This window comes from Lactuca saligna, chromosome 8, assembly GCF_052625555.1.
Source record: "Lactuca saligna cultivar CGN05327 chromosome 8, ASM5262555v1, whole genome shotgun sequence".
Lineage (NCBI taxonomy): Eukaryota > Viridiplantae > Streptophyta > Magnoliopsida > Asterales > Asteraceae > Lactuca > Lactuca saligna.
Window position 1 is genome coordinate 96,332,501 of NC_136424.1, and position 20,447 is coordinate 96,352,947.

The 20,447-nt window shown below is 35.0% G+C and overlaps 1 protein-coding gene across 2 annotated transcripts; it reads left to right on the plus strand.

The window, feature by feature from the left end:
* The first annotated feature begins 935 nt into the window (after nt 1–935).
* Nucleotides 936–11,818, plus strand: LOC145008969 (endoribonuclease Dicer homolog 3a-like). 2 transcript variants are annotated; one of them, XM_078967615.1, is made up of 25 exons: nt 936–1,349; nt 1,447–1,491; nt 1,581–1,764; nt 1,928–2,071; nt 2,193–2,327; nt 2,414–2,483; nt 3,064–3,128; nt 3,233–3,364; nt 3,463–3,615; nt 3,701–3,830; nt 3,938–4,043; nt 6,364–6,556; nt 6,781–6,941; nt 7,010–7,240; nt 7,327–7,595; nt 7,685–7,959; nt 8,200–8,725; nt 8,809–9,047; nt 9,190–9,399; nt 9,479–9,955; nt 10,028–10,300; nt 10,413–10,739; nt 10,835–11,018; nt 11,094–11,205; nt 11,294–11,818. In XM_078967615.1, the coding sequence occupies exons 1-25, from the start codon at nt 1,252–1,254 to the stop codon at nt 11,511–11,513; spliced, it is 4,959 nt and encodes a 1,652-aa protein (XP_078823741.1). In that variant the 5' UTR covers nt 936–1,251; the 3' UTR covers nt 11,514–11,818. The 2 variants fall into 2 exon arrangements, with proteins under 2 accessions (XP_078823741.1, XP_078823742.1); XM_078967616.1 differs by having other exon boundaries at nt 7,022–7,240.
* Nucleotides 11,819–20,447: the final 8,629 nt, after the last annotated feature.

Here is a 20,447-nt window from a genome sequence, read left to right on the forward strand (position 1 = left end):
GAAGGAAGAAAACATATAGAACGAGAGTGTATTATATCAGAATGTGCTATGCTACAATGTATAAAGTGTTGATTAAAAATAATGTTTTTCTTAGATTTTGATGTTTTTTTTTTTCAGAATGTTGTTATTATTCAATTAATCACAATCATACAATGTAATTATTTGTTATATTATTAGTTCAAGAATTGATTTGTGTATTCTTTCAGAATGTTTATATTCTTTCAGAATAGATTAATATTTTTCTTAGATTTTGATGTTTTTTTTTTCTTTCAGAATGTTGTTATTATTCAATTAATCACAATCATACAATGTAATTATTTGTTATATTATTAGTTCAAGAATTGATTTGTGTATTCTTTCAGAATGTATTTACTAGTTTAGGTTTGACATTCTGCCATTCTGACAGAATAAAATCGAAAAATATATTTACTAGTTTATGGTTGACATTCTATCATTCTGACAGAATAAAATCGGATTTTTAAATTTGAATTAATTTAAAATATTCAGATTTTTAAAAAATAAAGAAATTAATCATTCCTAAAAATCCGAAAATTTCCTTTTTTAATATAGGTTAATTGACTAAAATGCCCTTATGTTGAAATTTGTGTGATTATATGGTACATGTTATCATATTCTACTATCATAGACCCTCAGATCAATGACCTTTGATTATATTCCATCCGATGGTCCAGATTTGTGCATTCTGGCACACAGTAGTTATTAAAAACAAAATAACCTAACCTTTTATATATATATATATATATATATATATATATATATATATATATATATATATATATATATATATATATATATATTTCCTAATAAAAATTAAATGATGCCTTTTATACGATTTTAAAGTTTATTCCTCTCCTAAATAATATTCTCCTACCACCTCTCAATCATCCCAATAAAGATTATTTTTTAACTTGGAAAACGATCCTGTCAATCATCCCAATCGTAGAGAGATTCTTTTTTTCACTTTGGGAAAGTACTTTGAACTCAGTCCTCTCCGTGAATCCTCAATGTTCATGCAAGTTTCTTCAAAAGTAAACCCTCTTTAAAACACAGCAAAAACGTACACTGGATTGATTCGTCGCACTACCTAGTGATCGATATTTTTGCAGAAGTTTTACAATATTCGTCAGATTTCTCGAGAAAAACAAAACAACACACATATTCCGTGTCTTCCCCCAAAAAAAACACACCAAAATTATTCTGATTTGGGTTGCTAATCAGTTGAACGGAAACATGCATTCCTCTGAGATTTCAGGAAACCCAACAAACCCTTTGAAGAGAAGTTTTGAAACGATGATTTATGATTCATCTAATAGCCAACAACCCAGGCCGTAAGTGTTTTGAGTTTCTTCAATTTATTAATCCTACTAAATGTGATATCATATAAAACTAACTATGTCTTGATTAATGTGGATTTATTTGATGAAGCTCGGAAGACGTGATTATTCCCCAAACAAATTTGTCACCCAGAGAGTAAGACTCTTGGATTGATTATGTTTTCTTATCTGCAGTTCTCTATTTCTATTTGATTTGATATCCTTTCTGCTAATCTTGAATTTTAGGTATCAGTTGGATGTGTTTAATGTGGCTATGCGGCGTAATACCATAGCTCATCTGGACACCGGCGCCGGAAAAACAATGATCGCCGTAATGATCATCAAACAAGTTGCACTTTCTCTTAAAAATCAACTATCTGAAAAGAAACTGATGATCTTCTTGGCCCCAACTCGTAATCTTGTTGAACAGGTATAGTATGAACACCATTTATAAAAATATTGGGTAATTTACGTTTATTAGACTCTGCCAACTTAGTTGAAGATAGAGAAACGAGGGAGATAGATAAGTGGTAAATTTTGTTATGAAATCCAAATCAAATTTGAAGATAAGTGGTATCTGTTTTGAATTGCAGCAATGTAAGGTTCTTAGGGAAAACACAGATCTTATGGTTGATTTTTACCATGGGACTAAAGTGGGTGTTGGTAAAAATATCGATGGAAAGAAGGTTGATGAATGGGATGCTTCCATTTGGGAACACGAGACAAGTAAAAATCAAGTGAGTTTATTTCTGATTTTATAAAAGATTAGAAGTTCGCATCATCATTTTCTTATATTTTAATAAAAGCTTTGCGTATGAGTGCTGGTGTTTTCATATCGTTTTTGTTATATTTTAACAGATAATGGTTATGACTCCTCAAATTTTGTTGGATTCCTTGAGGAATGCGTTTGTGAACTTTGAAAGAATATGTTTATTGATTATTGATGAGTGTCACCGAGCTACTGGTAATCATCCTTATGTAACCATAATGAAGGTAATTAATTATCTTTCACTATTAATATAAATGATTTTGTGATGAAAAAAATATGTTGGTGAGGTTTTATCTTGTTCTTTTTGAAGGAATTTTATCTCAAAGCTGTTGACAAGCCAAAAGTATTTGGCATGACTGCATCCCCTGTAACTAAAAAAGGTTAGTTTTTTTTTTTTTTTTTTTTAGTTTCTTCCATCTTTTTAAATCTAAAGACTTTGAAATTGTTTATAACATTGGGGCGTAAGAATGTGAAATTCTCCACTCATGGGGTCTGAATCATGTTGCATTTCTGTAACAAGGTAGACGTTAAATATGGGTGTTTCTTGTTATCTTAATGCAAAGAGAACAACTTAATAGAGAAAGTGAAGGAAAGAAGTCTTTCCCCATTATGTCCTAACTTCTAACAAATACCTATTTAACATCTTTTATCCAGTGAACAATTGATGTGGAAATAAATCAATAATAAGAAACAAGATCTATCATCCATGATTGTCTCAAAACTTACATTTCATTCTGCGTTGCTCAATATGATTTGCAATACACGGATCATATTCAGTGATGCAGGCTGAGAACGTGAGTAGCAGGGCACACATTGGTGGTGGATGTTGTTCTTGACATATTTCCTTTAGATACTTTTTTTTTTTTTTTTTTAAATTTGTATTTATGCACAATTTTTCCAATATTGAAGGTAATCAACATATAACTATATACATCTTTTGTACTATAATTTCTACATTAGGTGTCTCTTCGACTGAAGACTGTGAAGCACAAATGACAATGCTTGAAAGCATGTTGGATTCTCGGGTAGTAGAAATCACAAATCATAACTCACAAGTTTAAATCTTTATTTAAAAGTTATTTGGAATATGAAAATTTGTTGATTAAAATTGTTTTTTGTGAATGTGAAGGTTTACACAATAAGAAACAGGACAGAGCTGGAGAATGTCACCCCATCTGCCTCACATTCCTATTGTTTCTATGAGCCATCTAAGGTTTCTCATTCAGAACTAAAAGCTAAACTGGAATCCTCAAGATTTAAGGTGGAATATGTTAAAAATTACGGATTTTTTTACAATAAAAACTGAACCTTGAGAAATAAATCATTCCGTTTTCTTTTGTTCCCCTGTTTTAATGACAGTTTGAAGCACAACTGCTGGAGTTGCAAGTGTCGCTACAAAGTAATTACAAAGATACCGATGAAAAACATGAAATTCTAAGAAAGAGGTTGTCTAATGATTACACTAAGGTTGTTTATTGTCTTGATGAGTTGGGGCTTTTGTGTGCTTATGAGGTATTGTTTTTTAAGCAATTTAAAGAGTAAACTTTTAGTTCAGAATCACTAGTTTAGCTCATTTATATTATTTATTGTTTTTTAGGCTGTTAAAATTTGTATAGAGCATGCCCCCAAAGCTGTAGAAGAATGTGATTTTTTTCAGAAAAGCTGCTCACAATGTTTTTATTTCCTTGAGGAAGCTTTGTCTATCATTGGGGAATCTTTGCCAAATGGTATGCTATTTGGCAACTTTTATTCTTTTTGACTATCATCTTTCATAGTTGAGAATTTTATGAATTTGTGGAATGATTAGTTTTTAAATTTATTTTCATATATTCAGGCCATGAACATATATTTGATGCTGGATGTGATTATAAGAACATGGTTGCAGCTGGTTATATCTCACCAAAACTATATCAATTCTTGCAACTTTTCCTGTCATTTGGGTAATTAAATACTCCCTCATTTCATCATGGAGTCTCTCCATCTTTATATAAAGGGTTTATTCCATAAAAGACCCTACATTTTGTCATTTTTCTGTTTTATACCTATTTTTTTTTTTTTTCAAAATAAACCCAACTATAACCTTTTATTTGTTATTTCATTAATGGAGCCGGTTACCAACAGGTAAACCTATTGGGTTTATTCTATAAAAGACCTTACATTTTGCCTCTCTTTTTTTTTTTTTTTTTTTTTTTCCGGATTTTGACCTAAAAAAGAATTGATTCTAAAACTAGGTCATATGTCTCCTCCTTCTTCTGCACCACATTAGGTCCCCTGAAATGCTTATTCCTTGAGCATCAGGAACAAAAACTTAGTAAGGATTGCTGAAATGGAATTCTGTTATTGTGAGAATGAAGCTCCTCTATTTGCCTCCTATCCCAAGGCTGTTTTCACAAGAATGAGTTTGTTTTTAAAGGTTGTCCTAATGTTGTTTTCACAAGGTTTTATGTCATGTTCATTTTAACAGTGTATCGGGATTGTTTTAGAAGCAATTGCTATTTTTTACCTTTAAACCCATTTTGCATGCCATTTTATTTTTTCCCAACAAAAAATATCTTATTTGCAAAACTGTCCGAAAACATATTATCGGTCATTTTAACAGTGTATGGGACTGTTTTGCAAATAAGTTGCTATTTTTTGTTAGGATAAAAATTAACTGTCATGCAACATACTTGGGTCAAAATGGGTTTAAAGGTCAAACTTGCTTGCAAAACAGTCCCCATATACCGTTAAAATGAACATACCATCAGAACTTGTTAAAACAACCGTGGGATAGCCTTTGACAACAGACTTGGTCTTGTGAAAACAACCTTGTTACAGGAGGTAAATATGGGGGATTCATCCTCACAATATCATAATTCTATTTCAACATTCCTCACTATGTTTTTGTTCCTGATTTGCTTGAGGAGTAAGCCATTTTAGGGGACCCAATGTGGTGTACAAGAAGAAGACAAGAAACATGACCTAGGGTTTTAGAATAAATGATAAGCCCTCGAACAGAATATAAACAGATAAGAACAGAACAATCACGTAAAGGAAGAAGACTTCAATTTCAGAGGTAACTCTCCATTCTTTCGAGAGGAATGGAGCTCTCCAAATGAGTGATAAACACAAATTTCTTCCCTCCCTCACACTAAGACTAGGCATGCTTAAATACTCACAGGCATGGAATGGTCCCCAAAAAGCCTGGCTAGACAACGTTAGTGCTAACACCACGACACTACGACCCATAACAGCAAAAAAACACTAAAAGAACATTCCTGCAGAGGGCACAAAAGACTAAACTGCCCCTGCCACTTATTTGGGCTAAGTGTTGTTCACGTGGGCTGATCCAACGTTTGCCTTATGCTTCCTCCTTTGGTAGACCTTCAACTGCTTGGGCTCATCAATAAAGTTCTTCTTTTAGGTGATCTATGATTAGGATGCACGTGACCTAGGGGGGGATATAGGGTTACCTGTTACCTTGGTAACATACTCCATTAATAAAATAACAAGGTATAGGTTAAAGTTGGGTTTTTTTTGAAAAAAAGAAGTTTTAGGTCTGAAGTGGAAAAAGGCCAAATATAGCGTCTGTTATAGAATAAACCCAATTTACTTGTTGGTTTCAAGCTCCATTAATGAAACAATGAGGAATAGGTTAAAGCTGGGTTTATTTTGCAAAAATTTTTTTAGGTCTAAAACGGAAAAAGAAAGAAAGTATAAGGACTTTTATGGAATAAACTCTTATATAAATGAGTATTTTGCTCAAAATATAAGTGTTTGGGTATCTTTTCTTTGAGATGCAAATAAAACCACTTATACATATTTGAAGTTCACTATCACTAAACACCTTAAATTATTATGTTTTTGGTAGATTTTACAAGGGCAAATTGTAGGAAATAGCAATGCACTTAACTCTTTTTACCAATATAGGCAATGTACTTTATTTTTTACCCATAATATCTATAAACCTAAATATACCTACCCATAATAATATTGTACTCACATTGTTTACTGATAATAGCAATTAATAGCAACGTACTTACAATTCCTTACTTATAATAGAACATATTTACATTTCTTTACTGATGATAGCAATATGTAACAAATAAAGTACAATGTCCAAATCAGTAACAAAATATAACTACATTGCTTAATAAGCAAAATATGAAATGCATTGCTATTATTGGTAAAGAAATGTAAGCACGTTGCTGTTATGGGTAAAAAATAAATTTCATTGAGATTTAACAAATCCAATAACTAGTTTGGGGATTTTGCTTTCAGGGAAGCTACACAAGTATTATGCCTTATTTTTGTAGAAAGAATTATAACAGCTAAAGTCATTGACATAATCTTGAAGAGAGTTGAAGACTTGTCTCATTTGACTGTTTCATATTTGACTGGTAGTGCAACATCCGTTGATGCAATGTCTCCAAAACTGCAAAAGGAGACTCTTGATTCTTTTCGCTCTGGGAAGGTATACATATTCATATCTATTATGTTCCAATTTCAAAAAACTGCTGTAGAATCTTCTTATAAATTTTAACACATTAATAAGGTTTACATTTGATATCCAAGTCCATGATAGCAAATGCTTACCTCTTTTAATGTCGTTTATGCATGTAGCCATAGGCATACTTGTTATTTTGTCCCTTTGGTTGAATCTTAAAAGTGAAAATGAGGTGTCTCTCTCTGAATCAGGTGAATCTACTAATTGCTACGGATGTTGTTGAAGAAGGGATTGATGTGCCAAAATGTTCAACTGTCATCCGTTTTGATATCACAAAAACAGTTCGTAGCAATGTCCAATCACGTGGAAGGGCTCGTCAAACCAACTCCAAGTTCATCATCATGCTTGAGAGGTAATCATCATCATCATCATCATCATCATCATCATAACTTCTTCCCATGAAAAGTTATATTTTAGAAGATGTTTCAATAGGGGAAATGCAAAGCAAAGGGAGCATGTTTGTGATATCATTCGAAGTGAACAGACCATAATGGAAAGTTCCAAAAAAAGAGACCCCAACACAGGCGTTGTAGAGCCATGCAACTTCAAAGAAACAGAAGCTTACTTTGTTGAGGCAACAGGAGCTTCAGTCACTGCAGATTCTAGTGTTAGCCTCATTCATAGATATTGCTCAAAACTCCCTGGCGACAAGTACGATTGATTCCTTTTTTTATTAAAAAGTTTATGAAGTTTGTGTCTCAAATTCTCAAGTTTTGCTTGCTTGTGTTGTGCCATAGGTTTTACACACCCAAACCAGATTTCCAATTCTTACTGGTGGAGGATTCATACGAGTGTAAAATGACTTTACCTCCCAATGCTGCATTTCAAACCATAACGGGTCCTCGGTCTAAGACCTCACATCTTTCAAAGCAGCTTGTATGTTTGGAGGCCTGTAAAAAGTTGCACCAAATGGGGGGACTCAATGACCATCTTCTCCCTAACAATGAAGATCCTTCAAGAGATATCACATCTGCTAAAAAGACTAAAGAACAATCCTCTGGTGCAGGTGCATATTAGATATGGAATGTATATTCATTTTAGGGTTTCTTTTTAATGTAATTTGAAGCATCGTTTCATGTTGTTTTGTTATGACAGGGACTACAAAGAGGAAGGAGCTACATGGAACCACACTCATTCGTGCACTATCAGGGACTTGGGGAGACAAAACTGATGATGGGGCAAATTTTTTTGCTTACAAAATCATTTTCTCATGTAGTGTTGTCGATGTGCAATATTCAAGTTTCGTTCTTTTGGTTGAATCTAAACTAGAGGATGATGTTGGCAATATTGAAATTGAACTGTTTTTGGTTTCAAAATTTGTGAAATGCACTGTTTCTTCATCTGTGGAGTTGCATCTCAATGGAGAGCAGGTATGAGCAAAAACTTATATTTAACACTCACTTTAAAATAGTTTGTGAAAGCCAAGGTTTTAGGTGGGACAAAAAAGCTGCAATTTTTGTCCCATTGAAATCAGTCCAAGTCATACTCCATGTCATACGGGCCATATCCTATCATGTGTTACAAAAGTTTTAATCATTGACAAATCTTTACATCTTTGGTAACTCTTGACCTCCATCTTTTAATGTTATGTTTTTGGTTTCTTTTACTAGATATCAAAAGCAAAGTGTTTCCAAGAAGTATTCTTCAATGGTATATTTGGGAAGTTGGATATCGGATCCAAACAAACAACATTGTGGAGCTCATCATACATTTACTTGTTGTTGCCTTTGGAATCAGTAGAACCTTTAACAATCAATTGGAAGACAATTGACTCTAGTGTATCCGCTGTTGACTTCATCAAGTCTCGTAATGACATAAGTGAAGTGAAGAGTTTGGATTTAGTCATGACTGATTCCAATCACACAGAGATTGTTCACTTTGCAAACAAATCTGTTCATAAAGATAACATAAAGGACCTTGTAGTTTTGGCTTTTCACACTGGGAAAATCTACACAGTTCTCGAGGTGCTTGAAAATGAAACCGCAGATAGTCCTTTTGATGGAAATAGGTTTTCATCATTCACTGACTATTTTGACAAGAAGTATGGAATTGCTCTACTACACCCAGCACAACACATGGTGCTGCTAAAGCAAAGCCATAAGGCACATAACCTTCTTGTGGACTTCAATAATGAAGGTTTCTTGAAATATACGATGTGATGATTTTAACCATATAAAATAGAATTCGTTAATTAACGATTTGTTTGTTGGTATTTTTAGGTATTTTACATGGAAAGAAGATACGTTCTGAGAGTTGTAAGGTGAATACAGAGAGGCAGAGATACAATGCTCGCATACCACCTGAACTTTTAGTTGTTATTGATGCAAGACTTGATGTTGTGAAACCTTTTTATTTGCTACCTTCATTCATGCATCGCCTTGAGTCCTTGATGTTGGCTAGTCAGCTTCGTCAACAGATCACTTCCCATTCTACTGACATACATGTCTCCAGCTCATTGGTTTGTACTTCTATTATCTTCATTGAAGCTTTGCGGGTTGTACTCTAGACATACATCACTACCCCGGGAGTACAACCCACAGCTGCATATCTAAAGGAATGTTTGCAATCCCATTAATATCATGATTCTTGTCTCCTTTTAGATTTTAGAAGCCATCACGACTCTTCGATGCAATGAAAGTTTCTCCATGGAACGATTGGAGTTGCTTGGTGATTCAGTGCTGAAATATGCAGTCAGTTGTGATCTTTATCTGAAATACCCAAACAAACATGAAGGACAGCTGTCTTCTCGGAGATCATGGCAAGTTTGTAATTCCACCTTGTACGATTTGGGAATCGGCGTCCATTTACAGGTATGCTCTAAAGATTGTAATCCATTGCTAATAATATTAGCAAAATCTCTGAAACAAAAATTTCTTGAATTGTTTACAGGGTTTCATAAGAGACAGTGCGTTTGACCCTACTCGATGGACAGCGCCAGGTCAGCATCCTTCAAGACTTTACCCGTGTGATCATGGCATCGAGACGACAGATGTGCCAATCGACAGCAAATACCAGAGTGAAGATACGAAAACTTTACTTGGAAAGTGGTGTGATGTGGGCCACAGGTGGATGGGGTCAAAGACAGTGTCGGACTGTGTTGAGGCCCTGGTGGGAGCTTATTATGTGGAAGCTGGTTTGACCGGAGCTCTTCACTGTATGAAATGGTTGGGTCTGAGTTGTGAGCTTGATGAATCGCGCATCAATGAAGCCATTAAAATGGCTTCACTTCATGCATACACCCCAAAACTTCAAGTGCTTGAGTGTGTAGAGTCGAAGATTGGGTATGAATTTGTGGTGAAGGGTTTGTTATTGGAAGCCATCACTCATGCTTCAGGTCAAGAGCAAGGAGTTGGATACTGTTATCAGGTAGGCTTTCTTATGACTTTGCCTATCATTCCTTTTTATTACAACATAATAGTAATAATGCTCTACTTTTAGAGGTTGGAGTTTCTTGGGGACTCAGTGTTGGACATACTGATTACATGGTATCTGTACAAAAAACACAAAGATATTGATCCTGGAGAACTAACGGATCTACGTTCGGCATCGGTTAATAATGAAAATTTTGCATATGCTGCTGTCAGACGCAACCTTCATCACCACCTTCAGTATCGCTCTGGCTTTCTCAAAACTCAGATTGAAGAGTATGAGAAATTTGTGGCCACCTCTTCCACTGATACAAACTCTCTCCAAACCAAGAAATCCCCTAAGGTCAGTTTATTTCTTGCATAAACTCTTGGATTCAAGGCCATTAACATGAAGGTAAGGACAAATTTGTGTATTTTATTAAACAATAATGTTTATGTTGTTATTAATTATACAGGCACTTGGTGACCTAGTTGAGAGTATCACTGGGGCCATATTACTCGACACAAAATTCAACCTTGATAAAGTTTGGGGAATCGTTGAGCCTTTATTATCGCCAATAGTAACACCACAAAACCTCGAGCTTCCTCCTTTACGAGAGTTGATGGAGTTATGTGACTCAATGGGCTATTTCACCAAAGAAACATGTCAAATCAAGGGTGATATGGTAATTGCGGAGCTACGGTTGCAGCTGAAAGACGCCTTATTGATTGGAAACGGAACCGGTTCAACCCGGAAAGTGGCAAGGGGACAAGCCGCTCTTCAATTGTTAACACAGCTCGAGGTTTGGAATTGGGTTCCTTTCTGTTATTCTTTCTGATTTCTGGCTTACGATTAATGTTGACTTTTTGAGATTTTTCATTTGATTTGAGTTGACAGAAAAGGGGGATTTCGAGAAAGAATCAGGAAAATGGAGATGGGGAAATCGATAACGAAAACAATAAGAAAAATGATACAACCCTATTGAACCTAAGTCCTAATAAGGATACAAAGATAACTCTGTTTGATCCTCAGCCATCAATGAAGGAGGAATTAGGATCTAATTCCAAGGTTGAAATCCCAGGTAATCAATCATCATAGATGTTTGTTTGTTTTGATCTACAACAGGTTTTGAATTTGATGTTGATTTGAATGGCAGTGATAGAGTGTATCAACATGAAGAAGGGAGGACCAAGAATTGCACTTCATGAGCTGTGCAAGAAAATGCAATGGCTCATGCCTGATTTTACAACATCAGAGAAAAGATCAAAGTAACTAAAATTTGCTTCAATCTTCTCATATGATGCCCTTTTTTATTATTAAAAGCTGTGGTTTTAAAAATGAAGCATGATTTTGCAGTTCTCTTGTTGAATTTGGTGAAGGGAAGGAGAAAAGAACAGGGTTCAATAGCTTTGAGGCACATATCACCTTCACTATTCCTGGTTATGGTGTAATACAACTCAAGGGGAACCCACGCGCAGATAAGAAGACTTCTTTTGATTCTGCTGCCTTACTCATGCTCTATGAGCTCCAACGACTTGGAAAGATCAAAATTGGCCAGCTAGAAACTCATCCGTAAGCCAAAGTAAATATATATAATTAACAAACTCTGGTGAATATAATCGCTAATCATGACCTTTTTCCTCCAAAATGAAGAAATATAGGTATGGTATGTTTATAGCTAATCCTGTTTTAGGAAGCAAAATTTCCGAATTGTGTGTTATGCATATAGTCTTGGTTATAGCAAATTTGGTGCCCATATGGCATCTTTTCCTTAAAAATGAAGAATATAGGTATGTTGATGTTGTTTTTTTGGGGTTATGCACGTAATTGTAATCATAGCATGTTTAATGAAGGAAAATCTATAGAAAATGCATTTAATGGTGGGAAATTTGCTTTTCTAGAGCTTCTCTATAGAGCCAAAAAGAAAAATCCATATATATAGCTTACTAGATTAAGTATTGTTCTCATGAAGTCAAATTGGAAAAAGAACTATGCATGTGTCAACAACTCTGTACACGTTTTTTATTGTGGTCCCCGGTTACACACTTGAGCATTTGAAACCTTCTCCGAGTTCCTAAGAAGTCAATGTGTTTGACTTTTATAACTTATTTGGTGGAGTAGTTTGACCATAGCCGGTCAGCATTCTGGGAATCAGTGTGGATGGCTAACTCTATCTCGGATGTTGACATGTTTTCCTAACCATACCATAAAAAACAAATGTTGGGTGAGTTTTAAGCAACAAGTTGACTTAGTCTAACTGGATTCAAGATTGTCGGCCAAAAATACATAAGGGATAACCGTTTACTAGATAAAAAGTGTAGATGTGATGTAATAGTTGCCAACATGTGAACCCTGTGTCACCGAAGAATGTCCTTGAACACGGGCTCATCTCCCTAAATCGGTCCACCGGAAACAATATCGTAATGAAATGGTTTCCAAAAACCAACTCACTCTTTTTCCTGCACCAAAAAGAACAAAAAAGTTTCAGAACCCGTATAGGAATGGGCTAAGCCTTGTGGGCAAAGTAAACGACCCGACCTGATCCTAATAAATACAAAGTAAAAAAGAAAAGATGATATGAAAAGTAACATTTCAAAGAGTGGTTGTAGAAAGCTCACGAAACAAGCATCTGGTACGGATATCTTGGCAACTGATGGCGTTGTTACAAATATATGTGGTCAATGATGACTTCGACATAATCCAATTTATTGAATCCAAAAGGGTGCTTGGAGATAATGGTTTTATAAGTTTTTGACACGTCTGTTACTAAAATCCAAACTCCACTTCGTTAAATACAATCACACAAAGCAAACATGAAGATAAAGTTGGTGTTATTACTTGCGTGCGACGATTCTTGACCCGCATTTTTGCAATCATTGCTATGCTTTGATTCTCTTTGCGGCTAGCTTTGATGATATCTCGAGAATCATGGATCGTATCACAATCCTATAACTCATCAAGACCAGAAAATGTCAAGATATGTATAGAATTATGCACAAAAATTAATAAGATCATCTTCAACAAAAGCTTATTTATGACTTATACTATTCTTAAACTTTTATAACTATCGGAGAAAATGATTTATTTTGATGCTATTAATCAACCACCAAATATTCTTCAACTACTTACGTAATTGTTGTGTTATTATAGTTTATCTTTTATTCTTATTAAAATTTTCATATGGTCCCTTTAATCATATTTTATATTTAATTTCTTTTTGACTAATTAATATAATTTATCAAATATCATATATAAAAATAGTTTTTATAAGCCTACAGTCTATAAAAATAACATCAATATCAAATATGATGCGTGTTTAAAACATGATGATGTATAAAATGTTTCAAATAGACGATGGTAAATATTTGATTATTAAAAGATAGTATTGAAATTTAGAAAGCTAAAAATGTAAAAGAACCAAAATACTCTTTTGCTGTTTATGCATCGAAATGGGATTATATACCTTTCGACAATTTCCACCTAGAATATTGTGCATCGTCATTCCTAGATGGCATGCCAAGTCAGCAGACAAATGGACAAGCCTCTGCGACCTCATCTCCTTCACCTTCTTCAGAAACCATAGAGGTTGTGGTACATCAGTTGCTAATAGTTAATTAGTAAAACAACATATGAGATTGTGATTATTTCATAAATTTTCAGCAACAATCATTTAATTTAGATGTTGTAAAACTTACTAAAACTTACAGTAACAAGATTGTTGGATTGACCGAGATACTTTCCAACCAAAGAAGCTTCACATACCACATGAGTTGCATGTTGACCAACCAACCATTCGTTCATTAGTAAACCACCTTTCTCCCGAGCAGTCTCCTCCACCTTGTTCTCCAGCTTAATCAGAACATCAGGGTCAACATAAACGGTTTGACCCGAAAAAACTGACCATCTTCTTTTTTTTCTTTTCCATATATAATCTTGTTCTTTGCATCAACTTACATTATTTAACATTTTCCACCATGGCATTAGGAAGACAAGAAATCTTGTTTAGATCATCGTTGTCTATATAATCCTCTCCAAAACTCTTAACCCCATATAATGACTCGTTCAATCTCACTAAACACAAGAAAAAGAGTAGCATTAATTTCTGCACAAAGGTTATTATTTTGGGAACCCTTGAGCTGACCCACATTGTCCTGCTCTAGGAGCGTATGTAAATCAAATACACAACAACCCACTACCACAAAAATGTATTAGAAGTGTATCTTTTTTCTTGCCATTTTTTCTTACACTATCGACAAACCATACTAGTCTAACTATAAAAAGACCATCTTTGGTTCCGTGCTTCGATGCATAATCAGATTTGTGTTCCTACGAGTTGTAGATATTCATTAAGTTACTCACACAAACATATGTTCCCTCCTAAAAATAGTTTTATGTAAACTGATAGTATTGATTTGGGTCCACGTGATCTTCTTGTTAAATATTTAACAAAAAGTCAAAATAGTTTCCCTTAAAATAAGATAAACATCAAACTGAAGGTGGAAAAGGATATCTGAACCACCAAATGTGTGCACTTTGGATGAAAATGGGGATTGAATTGACCACCCAATCTCTCTGTTACATGCATCACTTGTTTTCTTGCTTCTGTTAGTCAGTCAAAATCAAGAAGAAAATCAAATTAAAAGTCAAAGATTTGGCCAACAAAGCAAGACTTCTTCTAAATCTTATGTGACACAAGTAGGTGAAACCAAACAAAAGAGTATGTTAATTCAAATAAATTAATAAAGAATGCACTTCATGACACAAGAATGGAAGATGTAATGAAAAACAAGAACAATACGTCCAAAGGCCATCCTTGTCTTGTTTTGTAGTCAAAGTAAACAATTTCACCATGGTTGTTAAGATCCCAATCTTGATCTTAAGATCTTATGATTTTAAGATCTTACTAACCAAAAAAAGATCTTGATATCACTATGACCTATTTGAAGCAAGATCTATCGTGGGATCATCCTGTTTCTTTTTGTAATTAAGATGTTTTCTTCCTAATTTTTACCATTTGCAGCAACAAATTTTTTTTATTCATGTTTAATAAGTTAAAGTTGATTCCATATTGACATCTTAATCGACATCAAAATTATAATGTATATTGCACACCTAAGAACTTACAAGAAAATTTGAATACAAGCTCATTTTGGTAGGATCTTTTAATCCTGATCCGATTTTACGATTACGATCTTGTAAAATTTACAACAATCTTGGGCAAGATCTCGATCTTGACAACCTTGAATTTCATCATTCAAAATTAAGATTACGCAAATTAAAAAAAAATAGGGATTGTGTTCGATTATATGGAAAATAATACTAATGTTTTAAATTTCAAAATAAGAACATAACCACGTTGATGCGAATTTTAAGTTTGGCTTTTATCATAGAGAAAGTCAAAGTTTTTCTCTCGTGATGTAATAAAAGGAATATAAAATGAAGGTGGAAAAGGATATATGAACCACCAAATGCACACTTTGGATGAAAATGGGGACTAAATTGACCACCCAATCTCTCTGTTGCATGCATCACTTGTTTTCTTGCTTCTGTGAGTCAGTCAAAATAAAAAAGAAATCAAATTAAAAGTCAAAGATCTGGCTAGCAAAGCAAGACTTCTTCTAAATCTTATGTGAGACAAGTAGGTGAAACCAAACAAAAGAGTATGTTAATTCAAATAAGTTAATAAAGAATGCACTTCATGACACAAGAATGGAAGATGTAATGAAAAACAGGAACAATAAATCCAGAGGCCATCCTTGTCTTGTTTTAGTCATAGTAAACAATTTCACCATGGTTATTAAGATCCCGATCTTGATCTTAAGATCTTACCAACCAAAAACGATCTTGATCCCACTATGACCTATTTGAAGCAAGATCTATAGTGGGATCATCTTTTTTCTTTTTTGTAATTAAGATGTTTTCTTCATAATTTTTACTGTTTGCAGCAACAAATTTTTTATTCATGTTTAATAAGTTAAAGTTGAATCCATATTGACATCTTAATCGACATCAAAATTATAATGTATATTGCACACCCAAGAACTTACGAGAAAATTTGATTACAAGTTCATTTTGGTAAGATCTTCTGATCCCGATCCGATTTTACGATTACGATCTTGCAAAACTTACAACAATCTTGAATAAGATCCCGATCTTGACAACATTGAATTTCATCATTCAAAATTAAGATTATGCAAATTAAAAAAAATAGGGATTGTGTTCGATTATATGGAAAACAATACTAAAGTTTTAAATTTCAAAGTAAGAACATAACCAAGTTGATGCGAATTTAAAGTTTGACTTTTATCATAGCAAAAGTCAAAGTTTTTCTTTGGTGATGTAATAAGAGGAATATAAAATGCATGGCATTTCCATATACATTAAAGTTGTTAAAACAAAAGAGGAAGAATTGAATTGAAGTCATAAAACATTTATTTCATTCTCTATAAATATTGAAACTCTTAAAGATGTCAAATTGTTTGACTAGGAGTCAAAATGTCCAAGAGCACCACAATCAATATGATTACATGAGTAATTAAAGTTGTGTAATTTGTATGATAAAAGGATTAAGAAAAAGAGAACAAAATGATTAACACATCAAAGAAGATTGAATCACCTTTGGATAGACCACTAACACAAATAACAAGACCATAAAATAGGGAATTTGAGGTAGAATAAAGAAGAGAAGGACATGGAGGTTGAAGATCTTTGGAAGAATTAGTATTCGATGTACAATTCATATATGAATACATCTTTGAACAACCATTGCTAGTGATCACCTTTGACATACCATTCCCATTCATCTCACTTCAATGATTTAACAAAAAAATTGAGATAGGTTTTCAAGATTTTTGCATAATTGACATCGAATTCTGAATTCAAACAAAATACCACATTGGGTTAAGATTTAAAAAGAAAATACAAAACAAAAAGATGAAATTGAAGTGTGTTTTTGAAAAGAAGAGAGAGGAAGCTTTTTAGAATGTAAAAATATAAACAAACAGAATGGTGAAAAAGAGACAAGAAAGTAAGAGATTATTTGTATTGGACATTGTCATTCAAATTTATGAAACGAAGAAAGGTTGTTTGTACCAAATTTTCAAAAATTTACATAATAAAGTGATATTAAGCATGAGTTCTTAATGTTTTTTACACTTTTGTCGGCGGTGTAAGGTCTAGAATGTAATTCAATAAGTTCTCCGGTAAAAAACTTATCATTCATTAGGAGACTATATATACAAAATACAATAAAAGGCCTCACACAATTGGCCCAATATAAAATACAAGGCTATAAAAAATAATAATGAAATCATGTATAATAAATCGAGACCACTAACAACCCCCTCCCCCCCAGTGAGAACAGGCGGGCAGCGGGCGTTTAAGTTGGAATGAATGTCTAGAAACAGGAGAGATGGCAGACTCTTAGTGAAGATGTCTATATCTTGAGCCATAGATGGAACATGAAGGACCCGAAACCCGAACCCGACCCAAAGCAACCTTGTTGCGAACAAAATTTATATTGATTCCAATGTGCTTTGTGCCTTGATGTTGAACCGTATTTGAAGCTAGATAAATTGCACTTATATTGTCACGATAAATAATAGTCGCCTTTTGAGGTGAGTGATGAAGTTTACGCAACAAATTACGTAGCTAGCAGGTTTTAGCAACATCATTAGCAACATGTAGCACCCGGTTCTTGGTATGTATTTCATTCAAGTATTTCTCGCAATTTGGACTGAGACTCGGCGAGTAGATAGCCCAACTTGTCGAGTAGTAACGGTTCGACCCGGGGGTTAAGTGGCGGACTCGTCGAGTCGGCGGCAAGACTCGAAAAGTAGGCTCTGGCTGGGCAAAACCCTAATGTGAGGGTTTGCACCATATTTAAACGACCTTATACAGCCTCCATTGCCCCTTTATGCTCCTAGAACACTCCATTTCGAACCCTAACTGTGTTGTGAAAGATCTAAGAGCGTTTTGGTGGTTTTAGTGCTTTGTGGTGTCAAGAAGGAAGGAAAAACCGAGAGGAATCAAGAGGAGACCAGAAAGAGTCAAACTTGTGCATCATCCACAGTCCTTGGGAGGTATAAAGTCGACACCTTGCTCCTTCTTGCATTAGATCCCTTTTTGGGGAGATTTAGGGCTTTTATAAGCCATTTTTGGTGACCAACCATGATTTCAAGCATGGTTGGGGGTTGAGGCTTTAGATCCAGGCTCCTTTAGGAGTTAGAAGGCAGAAAGGGACTGGCTTTGCACCCATGGAAAGCCCCATGCAACTCAAGAGCTTCTTTTAGGGTCTTTTTAGTTCTTAGTCCCATGCATGCACGTGAAGTTCGTAACTTTACGTGCTAGATCGATCTTAGGAGCCTAGATCTATCATTTGGGCAAGTGTTGTACATCAGAAATCGAGAAATGAGACTTGGACAACCTTGATTCGACGAGTTGTTCTTGGGACTCGGCGAGTCCGAGGCTCGACTCCCCTTTTCTGTTAGGGTTCAAAGGAACCCAGTTGAGTTTTAGAGGGTCCAAGGGAGTGACCCAATGTATTGGACTTAGCCATAGACCTGGAGTTCATAGGACTTGACGAGTGCATGAGCAGACTCAGCGAGTCCAAGGCAATCTCTTAACTTTGAAGATGAACTCGACGAGTTGTTCATACAACTCGGTGAGTCAAGGTTAGGACTTGTTTGTAGGACGAGGATGAACTCGAAGAGTTGTTCATACAACTCGGCGAGTCGGATCAAGGTTCATTCAAGGTTGTTTTAAAAGGAGAACTCGTCGAGTCATTGCTAAACTCGACGAGTAGAAGCGTGAAGAAGGGCAGATGAAGGGTATGGACTCGAAGAGTTGGAGGCCCAACTTGGCGAGTCAGTTCAACTAGAAGTTGACTTTGACTATGACTTGGTCAGGTGTAAAGTAGTCATTTTATCCTAAGAACAGTTTTCAGTGTCTAACTAAGTGTTTTACAGGAATTATAGCCGGAGGATCACCAGAGCAGCAGTCGGACATCTGTCAATCAGCTTTTCAGCAGTCAACCTTACGAGGTGAGTTACCTACTAGTATCGGTGGGTCTACAACCACAATGCCGACCCACCAGTAGGGGTTGTATGTTAGATGATTGTCTTTGTGATCTTCATCTAGTTTTGCTACTACTTGTTATGTTACATGCTGGAATGATATGTTATAAGTGATAGTAGTAAAGTTTGGTTGTTCGGACCGAAAGGTAGGTATGGCGCCACATATATGTCTGACAGTATGATTTGATATGTTTATATGCTGGCATGATATGCTATATGTGATAGTGGTAGTAGGAGGGGGAATAGTCCCCAAGTTTGGTTGTTAGGACTGAAGTGCAGTTCGGACACCCCAGGTATGTCTGATAGTATGTTATGTTATGATATATGTGATAGTAGCAGTAGGGGGTGAAATGGTCCCCGAGGATTCGGTTGTTAGGACCAACGGGTAGGTCGGCACCCCAGAATGGCTTGACACGGGTAGGTCGGCACCCCAGAATGGCCATACCGGGTAGGTTGGGCACCCTAGAATTGCCCGAAAATATGTATGCTATGTGATTGTATGGTATGTGGTACAATAGGGGAACTCACTAAGCTTCGTGCTTACAGTTTTTAGTTTTGTTTCAGGTACCTCTTCAGCGAAGGGGAAGGAGCCGGCGCAGTAGCTGCACATCATACACACATTGGATTCCACACTATGAGATGTCTTGGGATTGTACTCTGGCATTGTTATTACTTTTATGATATGATTTTCAGACATGAGTTTATGGTTTTATGAAATGATATGACATGGTGATGTTTTCATATAAATGTTTTTCTGAATCGTTATATATAAAAATTGAAATTTTTGGACGTGAAAATTGGGCTGTTACACAACACCTCGATATTATGCTTCAACATTAGATCGAGAGTTGGTGCATTGTCGTTTGGAGGACCACGACAATAATTAACACCAAGAAACATACAATAACATGGTGTAGATCGCCTGGTAGTTGGAGAGTCTGCCCAATCCGTATCAATGTAGGAAATGAGATCGGAGTCGGATTGGGAGTATAGTTGAATACCATATTATTTTGTGCCCCGAACATATCTTTGTTGGATTAGTATCTAAGTCAATAACTATTTTGGTGTGTACTTGACCCGATTATGAGTATGGTCCTTTTGGGTTGCCTTCACCATAGCAATATGAAGGATGAATTAAGGAGAGAAAGGATTAATTATGATTTATTAATATATTATAAGAATAGTATATTAAAGGAGAAATCATATTGTTTAATTAATATTAGTCAAGAATTAATTGATAATTAATGTTGTGGCTAAAAGAGATTAATTAAATATAGGGGATTGGACTGCAATTATTGGATAATTGAGTTATTGGGCTAAGGAATGCTAAAGGAACAAGGGGTGAACGAAATTATGATGGGAGCCCATCATATTTTCATCCATGGCCTTATCCCAAAAGGTTTCATGGGCTACTTAGAGTTTAAGTTGTCTATTAG